This window comes from Mchenga conophoros, linkage group LG3, assembly GCF_057382185.1.
Source record: "Mchenga conophoros isolate Kocher_MC1m ecotype Shallow Benthic linkage group LG3, M_conophoros_male_GT1.1, whole genome shotgun sequence".
NCBI lineage: Eukaryota > Metazoa > Chordata > Actinopteri > Cichliformes > Cichlidae > Mchenga > Mchenga conophoros.
The window spans coordinates 6,192,867-6,206,690 of record NC_140528.1 but is presented as its reverse complement, the minus strand read 5'-3'; the positions used below and the strand labels follow the sequence as shown (position 1 = coordinate 6,206,690).

Here is a 13,824-nt window from a genome sequence, read left to right as displayed (position 1 = left end):
GAGAAAGCCCCAAACATCAGACAATTGTGGAGATACAGAAATTCTTTTATTGCTGCCATATAATCTGCATCATTATAACTGCATTAATAATGTTCTTTACAGCATTATTCCATCTAATAATATTTCTCACACTATTGATATTGCATTAAAGTTGTCTATTGAACATGTTCATTTGAGGATCCTTCAATTATGTTAACTTTTATTACAAGTACGGTCAGAAGTATTTCATACACATTGCATATTTGTGCTTATGTCGAGTTGATGTTCGGTTCATTAAGGGTCTTAAGCTTCACTGGCGTGACTGTCCAGGTGATCCATGCTGAGGGAAACTAGAACAGGATGATTGCATGGATGCTTACAATACATATAACACATATAATCTAGGAATGCGTCAGGCCTGAGGCCTTAACTCATTTGGTGTCTCACTATATTTTACTCTACTTGGCAACAGATGACCAGAGTCAATAATTAGCCCCAGAGACCCTGAGGGCTTGAAGTTTATTACCTTGTATGGAAGGTGTTACAGAAAAGAGAAGTTCTGTGTCTGTTTATAGCCATTAAACATGTACAAGATGTACCATTAACTGTGACTAATGTCTGGAACATATTTTACTCTGACTATTTTTATTGACGCCATGGGGGGGCGTGTACCCCACTGCTTTGTAAGTGTCCACAACATGTATTTTTGTCAGAAGACATAGGCTGATGTTTTCTCCTGTGTGTTAATAAACTCATCGTTTGATTGCACTTCTCTGGGGCCTCCGTGGTTTGTCTCACTGCTCTACATTGATAGATTTCGCGACACAATCCACTGTGAGCAGCACTTGGTGATGGTGGGAAGAAGAACTCCCTTTGACACAAAGATCCTCCCAGTGAAAACAGGCTCCAGGAGGAGCATCTACCATGACTGGTTGCAGGGTGAGGGGAAAGAGAAGAGATGAGCTCAGAGAGACAAGAACAAAACAGAGAGACAAAAGTTAAGGACATGCAGTAGTGACATATAAAAGCATCAGGAGTGAAAAGAGGGGAGAAGAAAGCAGAGCATCATGGGAAGTCCACCAACAGCCTGAGCCTATAGCAGCATAACTAAGGGATGGTTCAGGGTCACCTGATCCAGCTCGAACTATAAGCTTTATCAAAAAGGAAAGTTTGAAGCTGATCTTCAAAGTAGAGAGGGTGTCTGTCTCCTGAACTCAAACTGGGAGCTGCTTCCACACCCAGTCCAACATAGCCAGGCTGAGTCGTTAGATTAGTCCAACGTAAAGTCAGAAAGTCATTATTTATGTCTCATTTTAGTGCAAATGTAGAAAAACTGTCCAAAAGTTATTTCTAAATCTGATATTAAACAGTTTAAATGGTGAAAAAAGCTGTAAAGAAAACAGAAAGAGTCAATAAAAGCCTCTTTAGAGGGTCACCAGTTTAAAACTCAGACATTTAAACTGGTGATTCTCCTTCTCTGCTCCATTTCCTCTCTAGACTTCCTGTTCCTAGGAGGGATTTGATTGGCTGAATGTCCTTTTAGCCTTTCTTTAGTTCTTTGGGTGCTAAGCAAAGAGGAAAACACACGAGTCATGTGACGTGACATAAGGAGCGCTCTGATTGGTTGGGATTGACAAACTATGGTGCTGTTTGCAAGCTTCGCTTTGCAGAGGCAAGAAAATCTCTTAGATAGGGATGAGACGCTCCACAGTGACGTTTCCACACTTTGGAGCTTCTGAAGTGCAGATGTTTGGAAACGCTGCTCCAACGTCTGGTTCAAACACTCAGATCACGTGACCTCAGCTGCCACAGGTGGCATACCTGCGGCTTCCAGGCATTGCCAGTCTCGGGAATTCCCATTTTTCATCGACTGGTCTTTTTGACCCTTTTAATGGCTGAATGATGCTTTTATATCACTGCTTCAGTTTATTCCACACACATTCAGTCCTATCAGCAGAGAGAGAGCCACACACTGTCTGTAACATCATTAGAAGATCTCAGTAAAAACAGTAAAAACTGCTTCAAGGACTAAATCAAACAGGCACCAGGGGCCTGTTCTTCGTACCTCGCTAAGTAAGTTAGCTGGATTAGATTGTTGACGATTTTGCGTGATCCTGGATCGTTCGGTTCCCCGAAGCTCATCCGGGACTTGCTGTCATAGCAACAGATCCGTAAGCGTAAACCTGCTCGGGAGCAGGTTTACTTTATGTAAACAGGATTAGATCGCGGCCACGCAGGTATGTCCGCTTCATGTATACGAAAGCAACAGCGATATTCCACCACTGTTTCACCATAAATAAATATTATCAATGTAACTAAAGATAATGCAGCACTTGATCCTTTTATTGATGTCACACAGATACATACAGGTCATTCCCTAAAAAAGGGAAATGTACTATTAACATTCTATTACATGTATGTGATTATTACAGATGTAATTCATATTTCAGAGTAGTAATTGTAAATTACTTCGTGTAATCAAGATGGGAGACCACGGCTATAAAAGCGAAGGTGGATTTGGGAAGCCTGTCGCAGCCATGTCCTGTCCGTATACGCAAGCCACCCATTGCGGAAGGTGCAAGATTGATAAGGAGAGTCCTCAGAATCCAGCGTATATTGCGGGACAGACAGGATCCTTTAGCTCAGCGTGACAGTGTGCTCATAGAGAGATATCGATTTTCCCGTGAGGGTATTATTTACTTAACCAACTTGTTGACGAGGGGGTGCAGGACCACCACCTGTCTTTTTTTGCTCTGCCCTTTTCTTGGTTGCTGTTATGAACAAACAAACAGATTATTTCAGGGTCTCTTTCCAAGAGACGAAAAGCAATATAAGTGATAAATATTACCATTCTGTAGAATATTCTTATATTTCACTTTTACTTGTTCCCATGTTCTAGTGGGTCCTGTTGTGGCTCTAATGTGAAAGGGGATATAATATAACATATTATAATATAATATAATGTAATATAATATTGGATAATATGGTGTGATATGATAAATCTACCCTACCGCCTACTGGTGTTGGCCAGAGGGGCCGATGGCGCGATATGGCAGCCTGGCTTCTGTCAGTCTGCCCCAGGGCAGCTGTGGCTACAACCGTAGCTGCTTCCACCAGTGTGTGAATGTGAGAGTGAATGAATAGTGGTATCGTAAAGCACTTTGGGTGCCTTGGAAAGCGCTATATAAATCCACTCCATTATTATTGTTATTATTAAATTACTTACGAGTTTGATTTGTCAGCAACTTTCTGCCAGCCCTCTCTCCTTGCTTTTGCAGCCTTTGCAGTGTTCCCTTGCGTTTTAATTAAACTCTGAAACTCCTGAAATCCCTCACTCAAGAGTTCTTGCTCTGCTGCCGGAAAATACCGAGCGCGCTCCTTCGACATTTTCGCCGACCAATCAGCGGGTTGCTGATCAATGTTTCTACTATCGATGCGTAGCCCCTGTTGGGCCACCCAGTGATCTCACATTACTTCATCCAGCTGTACTAATCGTCAACAACAGGTGTGTTCGGAGAACCGGAATAGCGAGCTCACGGTTAGCGCGATGATTTGGTCTTGGATGTGTCATTTGATCTTGGATGTAGTAAGCGAGGTACGAAGAACGGGCCCCAGTTTTCAGCTCTGTCTGCGCTCTACTTTTTTCTACTTACAACAGAAAATAGGATGTACTGCATTCAGGGATATCATCCTCACTGTCAGCTGTTACTCACAGACTGTGTGTAGAAATACAGAAAATACTGATCCTATAAAAAGGAAAGCTAGAAAAACACATTGATTCCAGGCTCTATTTTCCTTTTTGAGTCTGTCAAATCCAACAGGACTTGTGCAGGTTCACTATGAGCCAAACTCCAGACTGACAGTGAAACATCAGGCCAGTGTTAGAAGGTAAAGTTCAGGAAAGTTTTTTAATGGTTCAGAAGATGTTCAGCTGAGGACGACTTAAAGATGTGCGTGAAATGGAGGCTTCTGATTGGTCAGAATGAGCCTGTGAAAATGGGACAAACTTTGTATAAAGAAAGAAAACACATTTAATCTTTTCATGGAAATGTATCTTTTTCAAAGTGATTCCAAATCAAAGCTAACGCCACGCCAGCTTGTAACTTTGATTGACAGTGTGTAGAACTGATGACACAAACTCCCAGAAAACCTCAAAGTCAACATAACGCATCCAAAGCTTCACGGCTGGGAGCAAAACATGAGGCCAACAAACAGCTGTAAACCTGTGTGCCTATTACAGTAAACACAGCAGTCTGTTATGTTTGACTAAACTGATGTATTGTGTGTCTGTAGTTGTGTTGTGAACTGTGCTGGGCTCGTCTGTGTCCCCGTTTCACAGAACAGCATCTTCAAGATGGCACAAATGCTTCCAGTGTTTCAGTTTGACGAAGCCTGGCTTTGCCCATCGCTGCTTTTAAAACAGTGTTTGTGCTGCCAAGGACATCTTGTATTGGTCTCATGTCATGAATGGGAGTGTTTCAGGAGGCAGACTGAACCTTTGATGAGTTTGGTGTCTTAAACTGAGGAATGAAAGGACACGAGGAACAAACTAAAGAGAATCTAAAAGAGGCCGGCAGCACATGAGGAGGAGAAACTGACACTGACATAAAGACTGAGGGAAGGACAGAGCCATCTATACAGCTGAGGTCAACACTGGAGGGTCATGTGACACAGCTGAAACTCATCCAGACAACATCTGACACCAGAGACCATACTTACCAAAATAAAACAGGTTATAATGAACAAACATGAGTGGAACAGCGGAGTGAACTGAGCAGCAGGAGGGAGGGCGTTTCTCCAAAACATGTGTCCATCAAAATTATGGACAGTCGTGTATATTAAGTAGACTTGTTCAGATTTGTCCAACACTTTTCTCTGTCAGTGTTTCACAGAATATCATCAAAGAGTCATGATAGTTACCATTAGTGTCACTGTGGAGATGCTTATTCCAGCATCACTGACTTCATGGTTCCAGTTTCCATCACTAAGGACTACATGTAGTGATCCTGCTGTTAGCCATGTTAGCATGTTAGCTCCAACAGGTGGTCAGTGTGAGAGCGGTGATATCAGTGACATCTAAACAAGGAAGGAAGAGACTGTTGAAGGCAGCGAGCTGTGACTGCTGTGAACAGTGTTCTCACACTATTTTCTCCCTGTGTCAACATACATGAGGCTGCTTCAGCTGCAACACACCACAAACACCTTTATACAACTAAATATACTCAGAGCGCACTGCTGTGGTTGCTGTGGTAACCATCCATATATCCAGCTGTTTGGGGCCGAGTCTGCTTCCTCATCCTAGGGAAAAACCCTCAAAGTTTCATGTGTTTTTGACTTGAAGCTTTTTGTGATTTGGTTTTATTTGTTGTTCTACACACACAATAATGAAGAGCACATGTTTATAGTGACACATTCAGACCAATGACAACAGTCCATTCACACTGACCTCCTTCCAGCAACTTTTAGGACAGCCAATAGCAATTTTCCTTACTGAGGAGTTGGCAACATTGCCAGGAGCAGTGGGTGAATGGCAGCATCACCATGAAGGATCAGCATAAAAATACATCATCATCCACAAAGAAAACCAGTCTGAGTGTCTGATGCTCTCGTTATAAAACCGCAGTCGCAGCTTGTGGCTACATTTAGCTGGTTTGCTAGTTAGCTGGTCTGCTAGTTAGCTGGCTTGCTAGTTAGCTGATTTGTTCGTTAGCATGGAGCTAACCTAACTCACTAGAACATTTGATGCTAAACTGTCTAAACTGTGTGAACAGCTTTCATTGCTGCTCTGTGTTACTCTCCAGCCTCTCTTTAACTCAGTCCTCTCAGTTTTTTCCTCGTTACAAACTAGAAAACCTTCTTTTTCAGCTTTTCCACACCCGAGCTGTGGCTAAGGTGCTACCAGCATGCAGGCTCGGTCTGTGTCACTCAATAGTTACACTCCTCACCCAGACTAACACCACTCCACAAATTCACCACTAGGAGGCGCTAAAAGACCACATACAGTGAGATCATCACTAAATGTCTGCTGTGTCTGACGTAGGGTTGCCAACCGTCCCTTGAATAACGGAATCGTCCCGTATTTAGAAAGAAAAGTACACGTCAGTGGCGCGGCTGCCCCTCTGTGGGTCTTCCTTGGTCTCTTGTGTTCTGGGGGCCTCTGGATGTCTGGAGTTTTGATCTCCTCCATACCTGCTTCATGCCCTGGAGGACGGGGCTGTGGCCCCCCCACACCCTCTAGCAGATCATTACATGAAGGAACCTTTTAAAAAAACAAGCGCGTCCATGCTCACAGGTGTACACACGGGTGATCACACCCACAAACTACACCCTTTTTGGCTCCTACCTCAAAGCACACTGTGTGCTGTTGATCTTATGTGCTGCACAATAATGTTTAATATTTAGTATTTACTGTCATATTCCCATATATCATTGTGATGTTGTTTATTCTATTACTCTTGTTCTCTTCTGCTTGTTTTCCTTTTTCTTTCTCAGCAGGTGATCCAGGTGATCGATAGATGCATTTTTTTTTTCCTGCCCATTCTGTTGGTTTTTGTTTTTTGCCCTTCTCCCCCGTCCCTCTTCTCAGCTGTTTCTCTTTCCCTCTTTCTTTCTCCCCTTCTTTCCCCCAGTCAAGTCTGTCCCGTATTCAGCAAGTGAAAATAAAATAAACAATAAAAGGTGAATCAAATGGACCATTATGGCAAGGCTGGGATGGTCAATTTGGTAAAGTAAATCCGTTGGGCATCTTTCTTTGCCTTTAGACAACAATTCTGATGCAAAAGAGCCAAACGGGACAGGCAAAAAAATAAATAAATAAATAAATAAATAAATAAAAAGTACACGTCCCGTATTGAGCTCCAAAGGGACGCACTTTGTCCTGTAATACAGAGAGAATCAAAAGTAGTCTATAAATGTTAATGGAATTAACGCTTTGTTTGAAAACATAATTCCCAGCCCCTCTCCTGCTTTGTGACCAATGACCTTACGCACGAGTATGACAATTCAGATTACCACTTATCTCATTGGTAGAGGAAAGGTCGCTCGCTGAGAAAATACCAGAAGACAACAGATGACCACAAAAAGAAGCATGGCCAACAGGGAAACAAACGCTGACACTGCGGTGCAAGTCTCGGACGACAGTACACCTTCGACCAGCAATGTTTGTACCCCACCGAGAAAGAAAAAAAAAAGGCTGCATAAGTGCAGGGAGGAATGGGAAAATGAAAACACCTCGCTGGAAAAAGTGCGCGATAACACCTATAAAGCGCACTGCACTGTGTGCCGTCGCACTTTTTTCATAGGCCATGGTGGACTGGCAGCATGCTTCTAGTGGTGGGCACATGAGTGGCATGAAAGCTCAGGGAACCCTTAACCAATTTGTTGTTCACCAGGCCATGGCAGCAGAAGATATGGTATGTAGACATTGTTGTTGTTTTTAAACCCTCTGGTTAAGGTTAATGTGAGCATGTGCAGTGAATATCAACTCTATGTGGCCAGAAGTGTGATAATATAATTTATTTTGTGTAATAAACAACTGCAAGGATAGATGATTACAACGAATAGATGACTAATACATAAAAGTAATACATAGATTAATAATGATGATGAGTTAAGATGCGTAATCATGGGAACAAGCAGGTTTACAAACACGAGCAGCTGATTAGCATTAGAAAAGCTGAAATAATACCTCAACTGAAGCCAGCTGCACTAAATGCACTTCATGTGGACTGTTATAAGAATGTTTTTCTTTCTATTGTTTTCTATAAATTTATATAATTTTAAGTTAAGCAGGACAGAGTTCTTTTAAAGAAAGATTAACTTATATTCTTTAAAGTTAAGCATGACAGGCTTCTGTTTAAGAAAGAGACCTGTTTTATTGTGTTAATGTTGTCATTTTGCGCTACAAATAAATGGCTAAATGATCATTTGTTTCCCATGTGTTCATATCACAAAGAATATGCATCATTAAATCAACTTCAAGTCAAATGGTTAAAAAAATAATTTCACACACAAAAAAGAGCTAAAAAATTCACCACACTTGGAAGGGTGGAGACAACTGGGTCGCCCGGCCCTGGCCACGAGGTGTCCCAGGAAGTTGGCAACCCTAGTCTGACGGTGACTTGGGTTTTTACTAACTGGCTACATGAGCATGATTAGCTGCAGTTCTATCTTTGTAAAAGAGACTCAGCAGCAGATTAGAACCAAACAGAAACATTTCTACTTTTTCTGCAGCACCAGCTGGATGCATGGAGCCTAAACTCCAGTGACAATGAGACACATACAGTGTGACTGCTGTGACTTTACAGCTGGGCCTCATTCACATTGGACTGTGGGAGGAAGCAGAGTATCTGAAGACAACCCACACACACTATCACCCTTATTTAGAGAAGTATAATGAATTAGCTGATAAAGTAATAAATTATTTGATATTTCAATGAAAATACTTTTTAACAATTGTTTAGAAGTCAACAATAATAGTTAAATAAAAAGAAGCGTCAAATCAATAAACACGCAATAAAACCTTGTACAGCTGAAACTCATGTAGACAATGTCAGGGGAGGAAGTAAAACTAAACCTTTGACACCAGAGATGAAAACTACCAAAATAAAACAGGAAGTTAATAACAACCATGAGTGGAACACCTGAGTGAACCTAGTAAAGGGAGAATACATCATCATCCACAAAGAAAACCAGTCGGAGCTTGTGGCTGCAGTTAGCTGATTTGCTACTCAGCTTGGAGTTAACTCAGTAGAACATAGAATGCTAAACTGTCTAAACCAGGGGTGTCAAACATATGGCCCGTCGGCCAAATTCAGCCCCTGAGATAATTTCATATATCAGTTATTAAAGAATTTTCAGGGTTGCTGATATTCCATGGCAGCAGGGCTGGGACTTTATTCTGATGGACACATCATGTGGCCAATCACATTAAGAGACAGCCTGGGATCATGCCACTATTTAAAGAAAGGGATGGGGGCAAACGTTCAGAAGAAAGCAAGCTTAGTGGTACAGGCCTGGTACACACAGACACAGGTTTAAATTCAAGCGTGTCAGGAAAAAGTGAAAGCATAAAATGAGCAGCATCTGGCTGAATTTCAGTGATATTGGAGACGGCAAAGCTGAGTGCAGAATTTATAAATTAGAAGCTGGATAAAGTGATACCCATTTTCCATTGTGAAGGACAAAAGGTTTCAAACTTGTCCAGGCCTTAAGGTCATGTCCGTTCTCTTCTTAGTGGTAGTAAATGTATAAAATTAAGACTAATGAAAACACTGAATTAAAATTGCTTCCTTTAAAAACACCAAGCTTACAGTTCAGTTTTGAATACTACATATATAAACTATATATAACAAAGTGCCTTTGAATGGCAAGGATGCAGAAATGTCTGTATGTAGCACAGAGCCAGTGCTCACGGTCTGAATGAGTGTCACAGACCTGAATGTGCATTTAAAGAAATTTATAATTAAATTTCTAATTATGATCTTCAGCACCCAACACCATGACTATGTACATATTGTCGGGTGTAAGAATATTTGTGTTGTGTTCTGTGGATTCAACTCTGCAAACTCATCAGTAATTTCATCAGCAAGTTTCTACTTAGACAGCAATAAAACAGAAAGCAGTTCCCAGGAACTACTTCTTGTTTTAGAATCTTTCAACATAAGAGTACTTTGCACATCAGAACACCCCCATATCTCCTCTTATTAAAGGATTACCTTATTATTAATTTGCTAATTCTGCCAGTTGATTACAAAATGCTTGATCTCACCTGAGAGTTTCCAGTTTGCAGTGTGGATTCTTCAGTCCTTCAGACAGAAACTTCACGCCTAAATCCTGCAGGTTATTGTTACTTAGGTTCAGCTGTCTCAGATTAGAGGACTGAGAGCTGAGACCTGAGGACAGAGCTTCACAACTTCTCTCTGACAGGTTACAGAGACTCAGTCTGAAAAATAACAGAAAAACAATTTAAAAAAAACTTACTTTTGATCAAGTGTAATGAGATTACATAACATTTAGCAATATTCCATTCTCTTTTTGTCAAGAAAGTAACGAGCAACATGTGGAAACAATCAGAGAGAGAACAGAGAACAGAGCAGTAAAAGAACAGTGGATAGTTCAATAGGCTTTTGGTATCAACAAAACGTGCCAAATTTCTTTATTTTGTCATCGTTTAAGAAGAGTTCATGATTAAAACTCAGATAACAACTCAAGGCCAGGTCTGGATGCAACTTTGATGACAGTTACACCCAGAAAAATTTCAGAAATGCCGACAGGTATTCAGTATTGAACAAAATGAGTACTGATTATCACTTAACAGTTGTATACACTTTTCAGACACCAGCACTCATAACTGTGGTTTTGGGGGTTATTTTGTTAGTGGTTTTAGTTGATCACACCTGCTTTTTGTCAACGAGCATATGAATACAAATGTACTTACAGAGCTTTGTTGGAGGCTTTGACCACTGGCAGCAGCCTCAGAAGAGCCTCCTCTGAAGCAGAGTATTTCTTCAGGTCAAACACATCCAGATCTTCTTCTGATGACAGTAAGATGAAGACCAGGGGCCCGTTCTTCGTACGTCGCTTACTACATCCAAGATCAAATGACACATCCAAGATCAAATCATCGCGCTAACCGTGAGCTCGCTAATCCGGTTCCCCGAACACACCTGCTGTTGACGATTACTACAGCTGGACGCAGGAATGTGACATCACTGGGTGTCGTAAAAGGGGCTACGCATCGATAGTAGAAACATTGATCGGCAACCCGCTGATTGGTCGGCGAAAATGTCGAAGGGGCGTGCTCGGTATTTTCCGGCAGCAGAGCAAGAACTCATGAGTGAGGGATTACAGGAGTTTCAGAGTTTAATTAAAACGCAAGAGAACACTGCAAAGGCTGCAAAAGCAAGGAGAGAGGGCTGGCAGAAAGTTGCTGACAAATCAAACTCGTAGGTAATTTAATAATAATAATAATAATGGATTGGATTTATATAGCGCTTTCCAAGGCACCCAAAGCGCTTTACGATACCACTATTCATTCACTCCCACATTCACACACTGGTGGAGGCAGCTACGGTTGTAGCCAGGCTGCCATATCGCGCCATCGGCCCCTCTGGCCAACACCAGTAGGCGGTAGGGTAGATCTATCATATGACACTATATTGTCCAATATCATATGGCATTATATTATATTATAATATGTTATATTATATCCCCTTTCACATTAGAGCCACAACAGGACCCACAAGAACATGGGAACAAGTAAAAGTGGAATACAGGAGTATTCTACAGAATGGTAATATTTATCTCTTAGATTGCTTTGCGTCTCTTGGCAAGGTAATACTGGCCTGTAATACTCTGTTAGTTTGTTCATAACAGCAACCAAGAAAAGGGCAGAGGAAAAAAAGACAGGTGGTGGTCCTGCACCCCCTCGTCAACAAGTTGGTTAAGTAAATAATACCCTCACGGGAATATCGATATCTCTCTATGAGCACACTGTCGCGCTGAGCTAAAGGATCCTGTCTATCCCGCAATATACGCTGAATTCTGAGGACTCTCCTTATCAATCTTGCACCTTCCGCAATGGGTTGGTCGCGTATACGGACAGGACATGGCTGCGACAGGCTTCCCAAATCCACCTTCGCTTTTATAGCCGTGGTCTCTCATCTTGATTACACGAAGTAATTTACAATTACTACTCTGAAATATGAATTACATCTGTAATAATCACATACATGTAATAGAATGTTAATAGTTCATTTCCCTTTTTTAGGAAATGACCTGTATGTATCTGTGTGACATCAATAAAAGGATCAAGTGCTGCATTATCTTTAGTTACATTGATAATATTTATTTATGGTGAAACAGTGGAAAAATATCGCTGTTGCTTTCGTATAAATGAAGCGGACATACCTGCGTGGCCGCGATCTAATCCTGTTTACATAAAGTAAACCTGCTCCCGAGCAGGTTTACGCTTACGGCTCTGTTGCTATGACAGCAAGTCCCGGATGAGCTTCGGGGAACCGACTGATCCAGGATCACGCGAAATCGTCAACAATCTAATCCGGCTAACCTACTTAGCGAGGTACGAAGAACGGGCCCCAGAGCTGACCACTGAGCAGGAGACAGTTTACCTGTGGAGAGACATCCTGATCTCAGGGACTGTTGGATCTCCTCCACTAGAGAACGATCATTCAGTTCATTCAGACAGTGGAACAGATTGATGCTTTTCTCTGCAGACAGATTCTCACTGAGCTTCTCCTTGATGTACTGGACTGTTTCCTGATTGGTCTGTGAGCTACTTCCTGTCTGTGTCAGCAGACCTCGTAGGAGAGTCTGATTGGTCTGCAGTGAAAGACCCAGGAGGAAGCGGAGGAACAAGTCCAGGTGTCCATTTGGACTCTGTAAGGCCTTATCCACAGCACTGTGGTGGAAGTGTTTCTCTACAGATTTTACTTCTTTTTCAGGTTTTTGTTTCCAAAACAATATAGACCATATGGACTTTGTTTGTTGTTGTTCCAGCAGATTGAGTCCAGAGTTGATGAAGGTCCGATGGACATGAAGAGCAGCCAGAAACTCCTGAACACTCAGATGGATGAAGCAGAACACCTTGTCCTGGTACAGTCCGCTCTCCTCTTTAAAGATCTGTGTGAACACTCCTGAGTACACTGAGGCTGATCTGATATCGATGCCACACTCTGTCAGGTCTGATTCATAGAAGATCAGGTTTCCTTTCTGCAGCTGATCAAAAGCCAGTTTTCCCAGAGACTCCATCATCTTCCTGCTCTCTGGACTCCAGTGTGGATCTGTCTCAGCTCCTCCATCATACTTGACCTTCTTCACTTTGGCCTGAACCACCAGGAAGTGGATGTACATCTCAGTCAGGGTCTTGGGCAGCTGTCCTCCCTCTCTGGTTTCCAGCACATCCTCCAGAACTGTAGCAGTGATCCAGCAGAAGACTGGGATGTGGCACATGATGTGGAGGCTTCGAGCTTTCTTGATGTGGGAGATGATGCTGCTGGCCTGCTCCTCATCTCTGAATCTCTTCCTGAAGTACTCCTCCTTCTGTGGGTCAGTGAACCCTCTGACCTCTGTCACCATGCCAACACAGTCAGGAGGGATCTGATTGGCTGCTGCAGGTCGTGTGGTTATCCAGAGGCGAGCAGAGGGAAGCAGTTTCCCCCTGATGAGGTTTATCAGCAGCACATCCACTGAGGTGGACTTTCTAGGGTCAGTTAGGATTGTAGTTTTGTGGAAGTCCAGAGGAAGTCGACACTCATCCAGACCATCAAAGATGAACACAACCTGGAAGTCTTCAAAGCTGCAGATTCCTGCTTCTTTGGTTTCAGTAAAGAAGTGATGAACAAGTCCCACCAAGCTGAACTTTTCCTCTTTCAGCACATTCAGCTCTCTGAAAGTGAATGGAAATATGAACTGGATGTCCTGGTTGGCTTTGTCTTCAGCCCAGTCCAGGCTGTATTTCTGTGTTAAGACTGTTTTCCCAATGCCAGCCACTCCCTTTGTCAGCACTGTTCTGATTGGTTCATCTCTTTCAGGTGAGGCTTTAAAGATGTCTTCTTGTCTGATGGTTGTTTCTGGTCTGTCTGGTTTCCTGGATGCTGTTTCAATCTGTCTGACCTCATGTTCATCATTGACCTCTGCAGTCCCTCCCTCTGTGATGTAGAGCTCTGTGTAGATCTGATTCAGGAGGGTTGGGTTTCCTGCTTTAGCGATGCCCTCAAACACACACTGGAACTTCTTCTTCAGGGTGGATTTAAGGTTACGATGACAAACTGCAGCTGGAAGTTCTGAGTAATAATAATAAAAATACAACTTTAACAATCATAT

The 13,824-nt window shown here is 42.3% G+C and overlaps 1 protein-coding gene across 2 annotated transcripts in view; it reads right to left on the bottom strand.

Moving 5' to 3' along the window:
* The window catches only part of LOC146577094 (protein NLRC3-like), a 222,326-nt gene that overhangs the window by 6,584 nt on the left and 201,918 nt on the right, over positions 1-13,824 (bottom strand). Inside the window, exons 4-6 of one of the 2 annotated variants that reach the window (XM_085268132.1) lie at positions 12,073-13,784; positions 10,418-10,548; positions 9,749-9,922 (exon numbers count right to left, since the gene is read on the bottom strand). The exons of the other annotated variant lie outside the window; for it this stretch is intronic. Of the exons in view, the coding sequence (XP_085124258.1) occupies positions 9,749-9,922; positions 10,418-10,548; positions 12,073-13,784 (2,017 nt within the window). The remainder of the gene's footprint in view (positions 1-9,748; positions 9,923-10,417; positions 10,549-12,072; positions 13,785-13,824) is intronic. 2 annotated transcript variants of the gene reach the window in all.